This window comes from Nematolebias whitei, chromosome 1, assembly GCF_014905685.2.
Source record: "Nematolebias whitei isolate Nwh7 chromosome 1, NemWhi1, whole genome shotgun sequence".
Lineage (NCBI taxonomy): Eukaryota > Metazoa > Chordata > Actinopteri > Cyprinodontiformes > Rivulidae > Nematolebias > Nematolebias whitei.
Window position 1 is genome coordinate 83,212,746 of NC_056498.1, and position 18,103 is coordinate 83,230,848.

At 38.9% G+C, this 18,103-nt stretch overlaps 2 protein-coding genes across 2 annotated transcripts in view; both read left to right on the top strand.

Moving 5' to 3' along the window:
- Window positions 1-447: 447 nt before the first annotated feature.
- LOC119413748 overlaps window positions 448-18,103 on the top strand; it is an 880,117-nt gene continuing 862,461 nt past the window's right edge. The window contains exon 1 of the mRNA XM_037680808.1: window positions 448-547. The gene's annotated coding sequence lies outside the window, so the exon portion shown is untranslated. The remainder of the gene's footprint in view (window positions 548-18,103) is intronic.
- Window positions 12,401-18,103, top strand: part of LOC119413806 (E3 ubiquitin-protein ligase RNF166) — a 31,193-nt gene continuing 25,490 nt past the window's right edge. The window contains exons 1-3 of the mRNA XM_037680872.1: window positions 12,401-12,576; window positions 17,528-17,684; window positions 17,884-17,996. Of these exons, the coding sequence (XP_037536800.1) occupies window positions 12,401-12,576; window positions 17,528-17,684; window positions 17,884-17,996 (446 nt within the window). The remainder of the gene's footprint in view (window positions 12,577-17,527; window positions 17,685-17,883; window positions 17,997-18,103) is intronic.

Sequence of the window (18,103 nt, forward strand, 5' to 3'; positions counted from 1 at the left end):
CCCTCCACCACGGTAAGGTGGCAGCCCATGGAGGGGAAGAGAGAGAACCATAACAGAATATAGAAAATTATTAGAAGAAGAGGAAGGAGAAAATGATTTATTAAATATACCATTTACCAAAACCGAAATAAACCGAGCACTTCAAAAATGTAAACTATCAGCACCAGGAAATTATCATATTTGTTACATAATGATTAAACACCTCAGTGAAGCATCAAAATACATTATTTTAGAATTATTCAATAGAGTCTGGGAAGAAGGAAAAATACCACAGTCTTGGAAAGAAGCAGTAATCATCCCAATACGAAAACCAGGAAAAGATCACACCAAACCAGAGAACTACAGACCGATAGCTTTAACATCTAACATCTGCAAAATTATGGAGAAAATGATAAATGAAAGAATAGCATATTATGTAGAAATAAAAGGTTATATGTCCAAATATCAAAGTGGTTTTAGAAAAGGAAGAAACACGATGGATCCAGTCTTGTGTCTGGAGCATGAGATCAGGAAAGCCCAGATTAATAAAGAAAGTGTGGTAGCTGTATTTTTTGACGTAGAGAAAGCGTATGACATGATGTGAAGAGAGGGACTACTTATAAAAATGAAAAAAATGGGAATCACAGGACGAATGTTTAAATGGATAAAAAAAATTCTATCAGACAGACAAATACAGGTGAGAATAGGACAAGATTACTCTGACAAATACTTCATAGAAAATGGGACACCACAGGGAAGCATAGTTAGCCCTCTGTTATTCTCTATAATGATCAACGACATGTTTGATGGTATAGAAATAGGAATGGGAAGGTCTTTATTTGCAGATGATGGGGCTTTGTGGAAGAGAGGCAAAAATCTACAATTTATTATAAAAAAGGTACAGGAAGCAATAAAAACAGTTGAAAAATGGTCAAATAGATGGGGATTAAAATTTTCAGTAGAAAAGACAAAATCATTAATTTTCACAAGAAAAAACATACCTAATAATAATGAACTCAAGTTGTACGGGAAAGTAATTGAAAGAGAAAAACAGTTTAAATTTCTGGGCATCTGGTTTGATGCGAGACTAACATGGACAGTGCACATCCAAAAAGTTATTGACAAATGTAAATGGATTCTAAATACCATTAGGTGTTTGACAGGAAAAGACTGGGGAGCAGACAGGAAAGCACAAAGGACCATCTACACAGGACTAATCAGATCAATAATAGACTATGGGAGTATCGTTTATAGTTCAGCTTCAGAAACAAATTTAGAAAAGTTAAACAGTATTCAATATCAGGCATTAAGGATTATTACCGGGGCATTCAAAACAACACATACAGGATCAATATTAGTAGAAATGGGAGAACCACCACTGAACATCAGAACAATTAGCATTAAACTACTGGGCAAATCTGAAAGACATGAACAAAACCATCCAACACAAGAAATATTAAAACCTTGCTGGGAGAAAGAAAAGAAACACACAAAAAACTTTGGATGGACCATAAATCAAAAGTCAGCAGAAAGTCAAATAGATGATCTTAATGTCAACCCAACAGTTCCACTTCCAAACATCCATCCATGGTGTAGATGAACATATGCTGTCATATATTCATAAATTAAACGGATTCTTTCATTTTTCTGGACTGTATAATGACGTGCATCTGAATTTAATAAAATGTGGACGTGAGACGTTAATTATCTTTGACTCACCAACGACAGTGGGTCATTTATTAACAGAATCAAGTTTAACACATCACACATTTACATTAATTGGCAAGAATTGAAAATAACGACAGCTTATTAATCAGTTTTACAGGAAGTAAACAATACAGCGGTTGTTCTCACTTCCAGTAGTACAACAGGCATTACCACACGGCGGTGGTTGAAAACTTTGCTTTAGACATTTCTAAAAATATCTGGATTAATTTCTACTTGATAGAAGAGTTTTAAAGATGGAAAGATGAAGTTTATCTTGAGAGAGATGTGTGAGGGAATTTGTCTGTTTTAACCAGAACAGCACGCTCCTTTGGACCAGCTTGTCCCAACGGTAGACTTTGGTTGAAGATGGACTTTTTACCTTTCTGAAGATATGTCAGTTCCGGCGTAAAGTTCCACTTCGAGCCACTTTTCAGCGTCTCCGTAAGAACAGCTAAACCTCGGGAGTCGTGAGATCACCCAGAACAGACATTTCATAATTCCCAGATCTTCTCTTGTTCAGCTTGATTTTTCTTTCATCAGCATCCTGAATTCCAGCCTTCATGAACTCTGGAACTGCTGAGTTTCAGAAATGCAGAACTTCTTCATCTACTCCCAAACGACTGGAGCTGCAAACTCTCCACCCGACTCCAACTGGAGGTGGAACCTCTTGCAGAACTCCTTCATCTTCAAACTCTTCTCGACTCAAACTACTTACTAAAAACTGGGTTGAACTAGGAAGTGCCAACATTTAAAGAGCTCTATTTCCGATTCATTTGGGAGTTTCTGATTGGTCGATGGACCAAAACAGAGGTGTGTTTTGTGATGTAAGGTGTTATGAAAAGTCAAGGAAAAAGATTAAGATTGTTTAAGAACAGACAGAAGATTGTTATGAAGAATTCAGACTTCGTGGAGTCACTTCTCCAGTATCTTGCTGTAAAAGTTAAACATGACATTTCTTTTTCAGTAAACTTGCAGTTGACCGAAACTTGAACTTTGACCAACTTACACACTTGCTCACTGAAGACAGAAAATCAGACAATGCATCATTAACCTGATTTCTTCTTTGAATGAGGATTAAGAATCATTATTACTGTTTCACAGTTAATAAAAAATGAGTAGTTCACTTCAACATGTAAACATTGTTTGAACTAACACAATTTGATTATCAAACATTTGTAAAATAGTAATGATAATAGAGAATAGTCTTCTTTCACTTGATTAATTCAAGAAAGAAAGTCTCAGGGTGGGTCAACCTGTATTTCTGGATGCAAATCAATGAAATGACAGTTTCTGTCCCATATGGTCCTTAGGTCAAAGTTTTGACATCAGGCCTAGTTCACTACAATGGTTATTCACAGACACAACAGTTGACTTGAAAATATTAGAAAAAATAGAAATGGATTGATTTCAAGTACAGTTATTGAACACATCAATAAATATTATGGATATGTAAAAATATATACAGACGCTTCAAAAAATACAGCAGGGCAAATAGGGGCAGCATTTATTGTACCAGAGTTTGGAGTTAAAGTAGGGAAGAGATTAAACAACAAATTATCAGTATACACCGGAGAAATGGTGCAATATTACTGGCAGTTCAATGGATAGAAGACAATCAACCACTCAGATCAGTCATATGCTCAGATTCCAGTTCATCAGTAATTAGTATAAAAAACAGTTGTTCAGAAAGCAGACCAGACATATTGACAGAAATACAGCAAACATTATTCAAAATTAATATGATGGGGTTAACGGATACATTTTTATGGATTCCAGCTCACATAGGGATAAGAGGAAATGAAATGGCAGATAAAATTGCAAAGGAGGCCACCAAAAACAACTCAGTGGAAATAGAGGTAAAATTCAGTCGGGCAGAAATAAAAAGCATCACAAAACAGAGAATGAGGGAAAAATGGCAAAAGCAATGGGAAGAAGAAAGAAAAGGTCGATGGTTCTACATAATTCAACAAAAAGTTGGAGAAATGAGAAGAGCTGAAAGAAACAGAAGGGAAGAAACTGTCATCTCAAGACAGATTTGGACACACAGGATTGAACAGGACCTTATTCATCATAGGGAAACATAACACGGGAAAATGTGACCATTGTGGGGAAGATGAGACCATACAACACGTGCTAATGATCTGCCAAAACTACCATCATGAAAGAAGACAAATGATTCAAAGACTCAATGCAATAAACGTCAGATTTGACCCTGTAGGGCTGTTACAAGAAAATTCAAGTTCTGCAAGTACCAACATATTGTTGAAATACCTGAAAGGGACTCAGTTGTTCGAGAGAATAGAGCGTTATTTATTCTTATGGATATAATTTATTTATTTTTTATTTTATTATTTTATTTTATTTTTTATTTTATTTTTTTGAGCGACATTCTAGTTGAAAAACTTAAACAGCAGATGGCGGTAATGCTTCAAAATCTTGAATGCCAACCGCCAAAGAAAAACTAAGAAGAAGAAGAGCATGATAGAGGAAAACAGAGCATGACTTGGCAGAAATGTGACATTATTTTTCTCCTTTTGAACACAGACAAGACTGAGGTTTTGGTTTTTGGACCTGAGCACCTTAGGAATTAATTATTCAGTCTTTCTCCCTCCTTAGATGGCATTAATCTGTCCTCCAGCTCTAATGTTAAAAATATTGGTGTTATTTTTGATCAGGACGTGTCTTTTATCCCCCACATTAAAAACGTTACTAGAACTGCATTCTTCCACCTGTGTAATATCACTAAAATTAGAAACATCTTATCTAAAAATGATGCAGAAAAACTGGTTCATGCATTTGTCACGTCTAGACTGGACTATTGCAATGATTTGTTATCTGGGTGTCCAAATACTTCTTTAAAATGTCTTCAGTTGATCCAAAATGCTGCTGCCAGAGTCTTAACTGGAGTTAGTAGGAGAGATCATATTTCTCCATTTTTAGTTTCTCTCCATTGGCTCCCTGTCAAATCCAGAATTGAATTCAAAATTTTACTTCTAACCTACAAAGCTCTCAACAACCTGGCTCCATCTTATATTACAGATCTTATTGTTCCTTATTTTCTTAACAGAGCACTTCGCTCTCAGGCTGCAGGTTTACTTGTGGTTCCTAAAGTTTACAAAAACAGAATGGGAGGCAGAGCTTTCAGTTATCAGGCTCCTCTCTTGTGGAACCAACTTCCAATCTCTGTCCGTGAGGCTGACACATTATCCAGTTTTAAAACTAGGTTTAAGACTTTCCTTTTTGATAAATCCTATAGTTAGGGTCAGCTTGGGTTTCCTGAGCTGTCCCTTAGTTATGCTGCTATAGTCTTAGACTGCTGGAGGACAATCTGACCACAATTTTCACTCTGCTACTGTCTTTACTTGCTCTGCTCAACCTGTTTTGTATTTGTAATTATTTTTTCTATCCTTAACATGTGGTTTTTTTTTGTCTTTCAGATACACCTGGATCTGCCATTCTATGTTCGTCTGTCTCTCCTTCCTGTCCTCTCAACCAGCCTGTCAAAGCAGATGGCCGCTTGTCCTGAGCTGGTTCTGTTGGAAGTGTCTTCCTTTTAAAAAGAGAGTTTTTCCTTTCCACTGTTGCCACTGTGCTTGCTCAGGATGGGAGACTGCAACGAAGCCAAGATTCAACTTGTCTGCTGGATTCCTTAGATAGTGAACTTTACTAATTGGCTTTTATTTAGGTAAATGTTCCTGTAACGTGCCCTGAGACAACTTTGTTGTGATTTGGCGCTACATAAATAAACTGAATTGAATTGAATTAAAGATGTGAGACACCGGTTCTGCAATGTTGTGTGCGACCAGCCTTAAGAAATAAGGAGGAAGGTCATCAAGGCCAGTAGATTTTCTAGAGTCTAGACCAGGGCTTAATTTGAGCCAGATCCTGTCGAAGCAAGATCCAGGAACTCTCTCTTTTTGACAGGGTGCGTTCCTGTAACTGTTTGCTTGGATCCGGCAACTCAAATCTCCACCCTTAAAAGTCCAAAGTCATTGCACATTTTTATTTTGATAATTTATTAAAAATACAATGAGAGGAGACATTGCCCTTGGCCTGGCGGACCCAGTCTGTGGAGTAGATGTTCCGGCTGCAGCACGCACACCAGCTCGCTCACGCGCTCCTGCCCAGCAGAGACGCGGATGGAATGTGCCGCATGGATGAAGTGTCTTCGTCCAACACCTTCAGCAGTGCGCCCTGCAGACAATGCACATGTTACGCACAAGAGCGTCTCCAGGTAGCTCTACAGAGCGCACACAACTGCTGATGTGTCGGAACTCATGCATGCATTTCAGATATAATAAATAAAAAAGCTTACAGTAAATAAATAAATGAATATGAGAGAAATGTTTGATGTTTATTATTCACATTACATCACGTGTCAAAACAACAACACTAATTTGTCAAAATAACAGCTATCAAAATGTTGAAAAGACCGTCCAGTTTACTTTCATAAAATAAATAGATGGAAGGATGGATTGTTCTTAGCTGGGCAACCGAGAATTGAAGCGCCTGAAGGCAGTGGTAATCGAGATTGGAGCAGGAGGATCAACAACGTGCAGGCAGCTGGAGCAGGACTGAATTCAGCTGAGAATAGTTCGGGTCGTACATTGAAGTGTGTGTGTGTGTGTGTGTGTTGGGGGGGGTGGGGGGGGGTAGGATTTTTGACAGAATTGTAGCTGCTCTATTCACACACAGGCTTGTTGTTGTTGCTCTCTAAAATAGTAATTTCAATTCAACCTTTATTTATACAGGTTAGTCTCATTGAGCCTCAAGGGCTCATTTACAAGAGAGACCTGTTTTTAATCAATTTAATCAAATTTTTACAAATGTTTAATAACCCGTTAAAATACACCAGAATGCAGGAAATGGCATCTCTTTTATTCCAAATTTTCTGGGGGAGGGCCCACATCTAATAGTGATATCTCCTATCACTGTTATGCTGATGACATCCAGTTGTATATTTATTTTCTTCAAAATTAATTTTCAAAACTGCACATTATACTTAACTGTTTGGATTCAATTAAAAGCTGGATGAATGAAAGTTTTCTCCAGCTAAATAGATAAAAAAACTGAACTAATCATCTTTGCTCCAGGAAAAGTACTGCAATGATAAAATAGATCCTTGAGCCTCTTGGTCATTTTGCTAAATCCTTGGTTAGAAACCTTGGGATAACCTTTGACTCAGATTTTACTCTTGAAACTCATGTAAAGTCTCTGGTTCGTTTCTGTTTCTACCATCTTCGAAATATTGTCAAGCTTATCCATACTGTCTCTCGTTCTGAATTGGAAATAGGAATTTATGCTTTTGTTTCGTCTCGCTTGGATTTTTGTAATGCACTGCACACTTGTTTAACCAAAACCTCCCTAGACTGGTTGCAGTCTGTACAGAAGTCTGCTGCTAGACTCCTGACTGGATCTTCAAAATGTTGTCATATAACTCCACTTCTAAAGCATTTCCATTGGCTCCCAGTTCATTATCAAGAGGAATTCAAGGTTTTGGTTTTTACTTGGCGAGCTCTGCATGGACAGACACCAATATACATCTCGGAACTGTTACATCCCTACACCCCGATCAGGGCTTTGAGCTCCTATAATCAAGACCTGCTGATTGTCCCCAGACAAAACAGAAAACTAAAGGAGACAGAGCCTTTTCTTCTGTGGCTCCAAGACTCTGGAACTCCCTTCCCCATACTCTGATCAATGGACTCAGTGGCTTCTTTTAAAGCCCAGCTAAAAACTCGTCTTTTTAAGTCTGCCTTTGTTAAAAAAAAATTTGTGCGCTTTTTTATTTTTGTTTGTCGAAGCACTTTGTGATTTTTATCTAGAGAAGTGCTATATAAATAAAATTTTACTTACTTACTCACTGGTACTTACTCTTGTGAGTACTCTTAGCTAGATAGCTTGAAGAAGGTCTTGTGATAGAGGAAACATTCAAGGATTCAAGGTTCCTTATTTGTCATACACGCCACATGTGGCACATGTGGTGGAATAAAATTGTGTACACAGGGTCCAAGTTACATCCAACAAAAGTATTAAAATGTAAAAGAAAAACAGTAATAAGATCTAAGATATGAACTAAGAAAACCGTTAACTAAAAATACACTAAGCACTAAAAGCATAAAAAAACCAATACGCCGAACAGCAGCACGAACATGAGTTTGTGTGAGCAGATAATTGCAAATTACAAATGAACACAGAAACATGAAACAGATCAGAAACATGTGCTTTTTCACAGTGATTATCCTGGTCAGAGATTCATGAGTCTAACAGCCTCAGGGTAGAAGCTGTTCCTCAGTCTAGTGGTTCTACACTTAATGCTCCTCAACCTCCTTCCTGAGGGGAGCGGGGCAAAAAAGTGTGTGTGCTGGGTGAGTGGGGTCCTTCATGGTGCAGGTGGCCCTCTTCCTGCATCTGGAGGTGTAGATGTCTGTGATGGTGGGGAGACTGACTCCAACAGTCTTCTGTGCAGCCTTCACCACTCTCTGCAAAGCTTTTCTTTCTGCAGCTGTGCAGCCTCCATGCCACACGTTGATGCTGGAGCACAGGATGCTCTCCACTGCACACCTGTAGAAGGAGGTGAGGACTGAGCTTCCAGACCAGTTCACCACCAGCTTACATTGAATGATTTTTGTAAATATTTTTCATGAATCTTGTTGAATAAAGTGCAAATTTTCAAATTGTAATTTTATTTTTTATAGTTTCACAAATATTTTACACCAGTACAGCTTTTACGCAATTTTTGAGTTTTAAACTCATTTGTTTAAAAAGAACAATGGAGAACTAGAGAAACAGAAAAATGTCCTGGTGCTCAGATTAGGAAATGAGCGGTTGGATGAGGATCTCCTACAGACAGGAGAGACCATGTTTATGCGCATTGCAGAACTGGCGGGCAGACTCCCGAGGTCGAGCACCACGATGGACCTATGCGTCCGTGACCCTTAATGGACTTCACTGCAATGACACGGAGCAGAACTGGGGCCGCCAACAAGAATGCAGCAGAGGCAAGTTGATGCAGGATGAGGGCAGAAGGGGACGAGGGATCGAGTCCTACAACCACAACAATAAACGATTCCCACCCCCCACCCAAGTTCCACCAATAGAACAGGAGATGTTGTTGGGAAGCTCCTCTTTTTCTCCTGCTTCTCGAGTGCAACTCTCCACGAATATTATGGCAAATCAAGAAAATATATATTTGTTGGCACTTATTGACTCTCTGGAGCTGAACAAAACTTAATTAGCCAAGACTTGCTAGATTGACTGGCTATTACCACACAAACTCTCCAAGCACCCCTAATGGTGTCTGGGCTTACAAGTCGGCGCTTTGCCACAGTCCAGCTGAATACTATGCCTCTGCATCCAATCATCTCCAGTAACCACCATGAATGGGGCGAGTTCTGTGTTTTAGTATCTCCCAAATGCACAACTAATATTAGGGTTTCTTAGGCTCATAGAACACAACCCTGTTATTTACTGGTCTGAGCGAAGAGTAAAAAAGTTGAGTATGCATTGTCTTAAGAGCTGTTTAAGAACTGATGTTCCCTCAGTCGTTAAGAAGAGTGCAGTTCCCGAGTTAACAAATTTGTCCAAGGTTCTTTCTGTTTATCATGACCCTGTCCCTGTATTTAGCAAACAAAGGGCCCTATTGTTACTTCCTCACCAGTCCTACAATACAATTTGATACAATTAACACATCTACAATTTGTCCGGTCCTGAAAAAGAGTCATTGAAAGAGTACATTGATGACTCCCTTAGCTCTGGGATAATTGCCCCTCCATGTCCCCTGTAGGGGCTGGGTTTTTCTTCGTGGCTAAGACAGACAAGTCACTATGCCCCTGCATTGATTTAAATCAGATTACTGTTAAGTATAAATATCCCTAAATATCCCCTGCCTTTAATCAACTCAGTTTACAAACAATTACACTGTGCTACCATCTTCTCTAAACTCGACCTCCGTAATGCATACCACCTAGTCAGGATTTGAGAGGGGGACGAGTGGAAGACTGCATTCAGAACTCCTCTAGTACACTTTGAACACCTGGTAATGCCTTTGGACCTGGCCAATGCCCCAGCAGTGTTCCAGACGCTTGTGAATGACATTCTCAGAGATTTTCTGAACATTTTTGTGTTTGTCTATTTACACAGCATATTAATTTATTCCCAAGATAAAGAACAACACACCCACCATGTAAGAACTGTCCTCCAACGGTTTTACAAAAGCCAATTGTTTGTAAAAGCAGCAAAGTGTGAGTTCCATGTTCAGTCAGTCTCATTTCTTGTGTTCATTTTTGAAGGCTGACAATACCGTACTGACACAGAGAAGACCAAGGCAGTGGTGAAATGACCTACTCTTGAGACCAGAAAGCAGCTGCAACAATTCCTCAGTTTTGCTAACTTCTACCAGAGGTTCATTAAGGATTACAGCAGGATTGCTGCCCCTCTCACTCAGTTAACCTCGGACCTTTAAATGGACATAGAAGACAAAAACACTTTGTCACCCTGACCCTATGAAGCAGTTCAGCCTGGAGGTGGCTGCCTCCGACACCGGCGTGGGAGCCATCTTGTCGCAGAGATCTCTTTAAGGCATGCTTGTAACTTAAGTAACAGATTGGATTCATCAGGTTTCATGGACAAATATAACTGTGTATCATCAGTATAACAATGAAAATTTATCCCATGCTGTTTAATAACTTTACCTAATGGAAGCATATAGTATAAGGTACAGAGTATTGGTCCAAGAACTTAAGCCTGAGGAACTTCATGACTAATATGGTGTATGGAGAAGTTTCATTATTTACATTTACAAACTAGAATCTATCAAATAAGTATGATTTAAACCATTTTAGAGCTGTTCCTGTAAACCCAGTATAATTTTTTTATCAACATTTTATCACATTTAAGACTCTGTAGTAAAATATTGTGATCAACTTTATCAAAATATAAGTTTTATATAATAACATTCATTATCTGCATTCCTTTAATTAACTAGGAGGTTAAGGGTTCACTAGGAGAAATTTAGCTATGCAATATTTTAATTTGTTTTATTGGTCACTAATCAACATTCAAAATGCTCATTATCATATTTACAATAAGGTAATGTGTTTCACTATACATTAAGTTTGGTAATTACTTTGCTGTCCAAAACTATTGTATTGATAATAATGTGTTTCCAAACATGAAATTATTTTCTTCCACTCAAATTTTTCCATCACTGAAGGTCTCACAACACAGTGAAGCAGAAAGGTAAGTGGTGCCGAGCATTTTCCGTCTCTTTAAAGTAAACAAAGCTGTGTAAATATCTGAATTTGCCACCTCACTGCAGTCTCCTTTGAGCCACTGACAGTGTTTCGAAGCAGTCTGCTTCAGAAACGTCAGGCTTCAGAGTCTCAGTGGCTTTTTAAATTTTTGTAAAAACACCTTATTTCAATGACTGGTAAATTAGCAGTCTGCGATAGCCTACATGTGCTGAATCATTGTGTTTTTTGGCTTTAAATGTGCTAAAATGTTTATTTTCAGCTAAATTTTTAGAGATAAATCACTGCATGTTGCCAGACACTGAAGGTTAACATACTACTAGATCAAACTGATCAGTACATTTTTCTTCTTGTGTTACTGGCATCATTTTATCACAAAGGTTTCAGTCACATGACTGCAGAAAAATGATAAAATTATAATCTTTTCTTATGAGGAATATAAATATAAACACAATTCCTGTCAGTGTTGGTCAAAGCTACAAAGAGCCACTGCAGTGAGACCAAAGGACCGCATCTGGCCCCAGAGCCGTTTTTGGAGACCCTTGTGATAGACCATGAAAAGTTTCTATTGAGAATGAGAACATGAAGAAGAGGATATCCGGATGCATGCTCAATGAAGCAGGTAGAAAAATCTAACAAAGTTAAGTCGGCCCTCTGGATGGATAAAAAAATAAGAAAAAAACTTGTTGAAACATTTTGTCTTTAATCCAAAGGACTTCGTCAGTTTGAGGAGCTGAATGAATTCCCACAAAACATGTATGTTGTGGGAGTTTCAGAGAAACTGAGACGTTTATTTTCCAAACACAACGTCCCAGTGGCTTTTAAACCCCAAAATACATTACGGCAAAGACTGGTTCATCCCAAAGATCCAGTCCCCCGGCACAAACAGAGTAATGTTGTGTATGCTGTTCAGTGTCAGGAGGGTGATCAGTCTTACATCAGGGAAACTAAACAGCCACTGGCCAAAAGGATGGCCCAGCACTTGTTTAGATAGTTTCAACAAGTTTTTATTTTAATTAATTTATTTATTTAACTCGGTCCAGAGGACCTGACTTAACTTTTGTTTGAGGACTTCATCGATATTCATACATACACTCAGACTTAACCACACTCCATACCAGTTGGGGGCGGTAATGCACATCTTCAGTTTTTTTTTTTCCAACTCAACAAGAAAAAGAAGAGGACTTGAACTCCCAGAAAGCCATGCTCGCGGCGGGCCTCCAGCACTGATCTCACAGGTGCATGGATGGAGCGCCCGATGCATCCAGGCGCTTATAGATCAGCTGTTTTAATTTAGGTCAAGCTCAAAGCGTCGTGCGTGCTGTGTTTACTTCTGCAGCGTGTCTAACTGGGACCAGTAATGTTCGGCTTTAACGGAGATAATCTTCAAAGGGATGCTTTTTTCTGTCCTCGCACTGCAATGACTGAGTGAACAGCAGCTTGAACATCTGGTGGACAGCTTCATGATGGCGATGTTTCGGAGCTTTGTCTCGGGGAGCAGCCAGCTCCGCCAGCTGCAGCCCAGCGGCGGCTCGGGCCCGCTGGCAGCCCCGGCGGAGGCCGTCGAGAACCAGTTCTCCTGTCCCATCTGCTTAGAGGTCTTCTACAAACCAGTCAGCATCAGCAGCTGCGGACACACGTAAAGTATCTGCTTGTTCTTGTGATGTCGCTGCTCGTGTTCATGTTGGAGCAGCTTCTGCTGCTTTGTTGTTCCTCCACAAGTCCTCACAGCTGGGAACAGCTGGAAACATACACACTGAACACATGGAGTCATGCATTTGGACAGATTAAAAACCGAAAGCCTCGTTATTAAAAACAACAACACTTTTTGGGGGGAGTTCAGTGTTTTGCATCATTAATATAATAAATGATCAGTTATGAAAAAGAAAATAGTTTTTGCATTGATTCTGTTTCTCTGCTTATTATCAACCTTGCAGTTTTTAATGTTCAAGTATTTTTACTTCAAATTAAGTTTATTTATATAACGCCAAGTCACAACAGAAGTCATCTCAGGGCACTGACTGAACAAATACATAAACATGAAAAGTGATTTAATGTTATTTATTTAAGGAGCCAACACATTGAGTTTTCACTTCATCGCTGTCTACCATCCTGAGCAAGCACAGTGGCAACAGTGGAAAGGAAAAACTCCCTTTTCAAAGGAAGAAACCTCCAGCAGAAGCAGGCCAGGCCAGGTGTCCATATGCTTTGACTGGCTGGTTTGAGAGGACAGGAAGGAGAAATGGACAATGACAGGTCCAGGATGGAGGCCATCAAGTTTATCTAGGAGGAAAGACAAAAAGACAGAAATGACATGTTAAGAAAGAATAATTACAAATACAAACTGTTCATTTGATGAAATTATGTCAATTTGTCCTCTAGTAGTCTGAAGTTATAGCAGCATAGGATAAGGAATAGGTCCCAAAACCAATTGGACTAACAGGATTTATCAACAAGGAAAGACTTAAGTCCAGTCTTAAAAGTGGACAATGTGTCAGCCTCAGTGATGTGCAGTGAGGTTTGTGACCGGTGAGGCTGACTCGTCTGGAATCGGATGCTCACATGTATGAACCCAAAATAGAAGCTTATATTTCAATTTAGCCATTTTTTAAGGCATCTAATTTTGCTTTAATCAACTCCATACTCCTCTCTTAATTAAAAAAACAAAACAAAAAAAAAAACCCCACACATATTATCTTACCTTTGTTTTAAGATGAATGAGTTTGGAACAATTATGATGAGTTTAGAAAAGTCCTTTAGTTATGAGATATGATCTATTTTGTCTAAACAAATTTAAACAAGTGTACTGATTTGCTACACACGCCTGCCCCTCTGTGTAACAGAACGCACAGACTGCACCTGCTTCATTGTCCCTATGGGGCAGCACTGCCCCCTGTCTGTGTGGCAAGGTATATTCTGCCGCACTGAATTTTCAGCGTGTATTATGAACAATTAGAAAGCAGAAATATGTCTCACACATTCATTCAACATACACTGGCCAAAAAAAAAAGTTGCCACCTGGATTTAACTAAGCAAATAGGTACGAGCCTCCTATTGGATAATTACTGCATGGGTAACATTCAGCTGGCAACAAGTTATTTAACCCCAACTGGTGCAATGAGTTGCTTCTCATTTCTTAAACAACTGTAGTGAGTCACGTGGGTACGTGTCACTTGTTGTATGACAAATATATGAAATATATATGCATACAATATTCACGAGTTCTTCATTTTTCTGACTGTAATGTCGTGCATTGAATTTAACAGAAATGTAACGAGAGACGTTATTACCTTTGACCCATCAAATGAATGGAGTCATTTATTTTCAGAATCAAAGTTTAACATCAAACATTTACATTAATTTGGCAAAATATGAAAATAATAACAGACAGTTTCACAGAAAATGAACTTCAAATCACTCGGCGGTGATTTGAGGACTTTGCTTCAGATATTTCTAAAATCTCTGTACTGATTTTGTGAGAGAGAAGAGTTTAAGATGAAAGGAGATTATCTTACAGAGAACTATGTGAGGGAATTTAATCTGTTTGACCAGAAGTTGCACGCTCCGTCAGATCTCAGCTTTGCCCACGGTACACTTGGTCGAAGAAGAAGTTTTACCTTGTTGATGATCGATCACCTCAGTAAGAATCCTTTTCAACTGATATCAGCGTCTCCGTTGAGAACTGCTAAAATCCTTAGAGAGTCGTGCGTGGTTAGCTCAAACAGAAATTATAATTCCAAACGTCTCTGGATTCTCGGCTTCTCTTCAGAACTCCTTGAGCACTACATGAGAACTTTTTCATTCTCCATTCCAACTCTCTCTACCCACTTTGGAACCGACTGCACTCTAGACTCGACTGATAGAACCGGGAAGTTGTCACATTTTAAATGAGTTTACTTCCGAGTTTACTTCAGAGCTTTCTGATTCGTGGATAGACCAGAAAGAGGAGTGATTTTGTGACGTAAGATGTTATCTAAGCCAAGGTCAGAGGATGAGATTGTTTTAACAACTGACAGAGAGATTATTGCAGGAGAGCAGACTTCATGGAGTCAACTCTTGGTAATCTTCTGAAAAAGTTTAAACATGACATCTTTCTCGGTAAACATTTTAGTTGACCGAAAACCAACCTTTCACATACTTACGACTTGACTCATTTCAGACAGAAAATCAAGAAATGCATATTCAGGTGATTTCTTCTCTGAATGAGGAATAAAAATCATTACTTACTGTTTATGTAAAATAAAAATGAGTAGTTCTTTTCAACCTGTAAAGCATTGAGTGAACTACACAATTTGATTATCAAAACATTTGTAAGACAGTAATGATTATAAAGAATTGTCTTTTCTGCTTGATTAATTCAAGAAAGAAAGTCATCAGATGGCCCAGACTTATTCAGATCAATGAAAATAACAGTCTCTGTCCATCTGGTAGATTTGAGGTCATCTGGTTCACTATACAACCATGTTGAAAGACACATGGCATGGTCGTGGAAAAGATGTCAGTCTGTTTGAGAAGGGTCAAATCATTGACATGCATCAAGCAGAGAGAACATCTAAGGAGATTGCAGAAACTACTAAAATTGGGTTAAGAACTGTCCAACGCATCATTAAAACTGGAAGGATAGTGGAGACCCATCGTCTTCGAGGAAGAAATGTGGACGGGAAAAAAAATCCTGAATGATCGTGATCAGCGATCACTTAAACGTTTGGTGAAATGTGAAGGGAACTCAAGGGATTGGGACTGAACAGCTATGTAGCCTTAAAAAACCCACTAATCACTGAGGCTAACTGGAAAAAATGCTTCAGTTTGCTAGGGAGCATAAAGATTGGACTCTGGAGCAATGGAAGAAGGTCATGTGGTCTGATGAGTCCAGATTGACCCTGTTCCAGAGTGATGGGTGCATCAGGGTAAGAAGAGAGGCAGGTGAAGTGATGCACCCATCATGCCTAGTGTCTAGTCATCAATGCAAGATCTTGGTGAAAAATTAATGCAACTCTGGAGAGAAATAGATCTTGTGACATTACAGAAGATTATTGAAACAATGACACTGAGTGCACGATGTAATCAAAGCTAAAGGTGGTCCAATGAAATATTAGTGTGTGACCATTCTTTTTTTTTTTTTGGGTGGCAACTTTTGGTCAGGCAGTATATATAGCTAATGTAGTAGTACTCTAAGAACTAAAGCAGCAGAAACAAGTCACAGAGAAAGTCACTCAAACAGTTGCCTGCGCTCCTGCAGGGAAGGTGCAGGTCCTACTAGGTGGGAAGGTTTAGATGCAGCAGCAGCTGCTACAACCAGCTCACTGTAGCCCACAGTTTAGTTTAGTTTGATTCTTTCTTATCATTGTGACATTTGTTCTGTTGGGGTTTTGTTTTATGTGTTTTTTACAATCTAACAAAGAAAGGCAAAATACTTTATTGTTTGCATTCCAATGTTCTGGTAAAGTACAAAATGCAAATATATATGAAAAGGGAATTTATTGCCACTTTTTTCATGTGGTATTTTTGATGGCAACATATTTTGAGTTAGCATCAAGCATGCACACATTTTTCATCTCTGGCCATTTGATTTTTCTGTAGGACTTTATTTTTCCAAGGCAAGTGAATGGATAAATGAGACAGTGTGTTGGCCGGGACTTCTTTTGACTTTATTATATGGGTTTGTTAGGTTTATGCCCCTTAATAACCCTTAACTCTTTAATGTCATAAGACTTCATCACAATATAATTTTTATTGAAATGTATTGACATAGCTAACTTTGTTCTTGAGTTACATCATGAATGAAGTGTTTGTGACTCCATAGAGGGGCTGAGATAGAGTCAGAGCAGCCGACTCAGGACCCAAAAGTTTCAGGTTCAATCCCCAGTCATTGCACATCTCGTGGTGCCTCCGAGCAACTCACCCCCCAGGCACCCCCAACATCCGCCCACTGCACCACCCATGGGCAGATGGGCCAAATGCAGAGCCAATTTCACCATTGTATGGGAACATACAATGATGACAACACGTAACACATTATTTATGTGAATATTTATAAGAAATCATTTGTACCACCTGTAGTAATGTTCTTAAACAAAGCTAAATAGACACATCTTAATGGTGATAATATGTTTTTTCTTTATTATGTTCTATTGTTGTTTCTGGTGTGTATATGATGAATGTAGAGCGTGTCGAAGGAGAATTTCTGCCACAACTGTGGTAGACAAAGTTTTATCTTATCTTATTATTACAATATTTGCAGTAAAATGTCCTCTTACCAGATTAGCTGAACATGTCGATCATGATCTTGCTAATGAAATGCAACTTCATTCAGTCAGAACGTTCACTTTTCCTGACTTCATGTCTCACCTGATATTCACAACACAGACTCATTGCCACATTCTAAATCCAAACTCAAAACTCATCTGTTCAAAGTAACCCACGCACTGTGATTGCAACTGCACTGTCTTATTTTAATTATATTTTGTACTTATTTTTACTGTGTGTATTATATTATGTCTGTTTTTTTATGCTAGACTATGTAAGGCGACCTTGAGTGCCAAGAAAGGCGCCTACAAATAAAATGTTTCATTAGTATTATGCCATTCCAGGTTCTGTGGAGAGTGTCTGCAACCATGTCTTCAGGTGACCTCCCCCCTGTGCCCACTTTGTCGAGTGCCCTTTGACCCCAAAAAGGTGGAGCGCTCCTCCAATGTGGAGAAACAACTGGCCTCGTACAAAGCCCCTTGCAGGGGCTGTAGCAAAAAGGTGCATACTAATAAATTCATGAACCATCCATGAAAATTAGAGATCAGAGAGCGTCTTCATCTGTAGATCCATTACTCAGTCTATGTTTTTATTGATTATTTCACCTATAATGATCTTCTTGTCACTTTCTTTTCTTTTCTATGATAACTGTTAATGTAAAGCTGCGCGTGTGTGTGTGTGTGTGTGTGTGTGTCCACAGGTGTCTCTGGTAAAGATGAGGTCCCACATTTCCTCCTGTTCTAAAGTCCATGAACAGATAGCCAACTGTCCCAAGTTTGTTCCTGTAGTACCCACCTCCCAATCCATACCAAGGTACACACACTGTACCCACCTCCAACTAGCTGGATCTGAAAATGCCACACCACAGCCATCTCTCCTTATAAGCACAAAGGTGTCTATAACTATAATTTTACAGATTT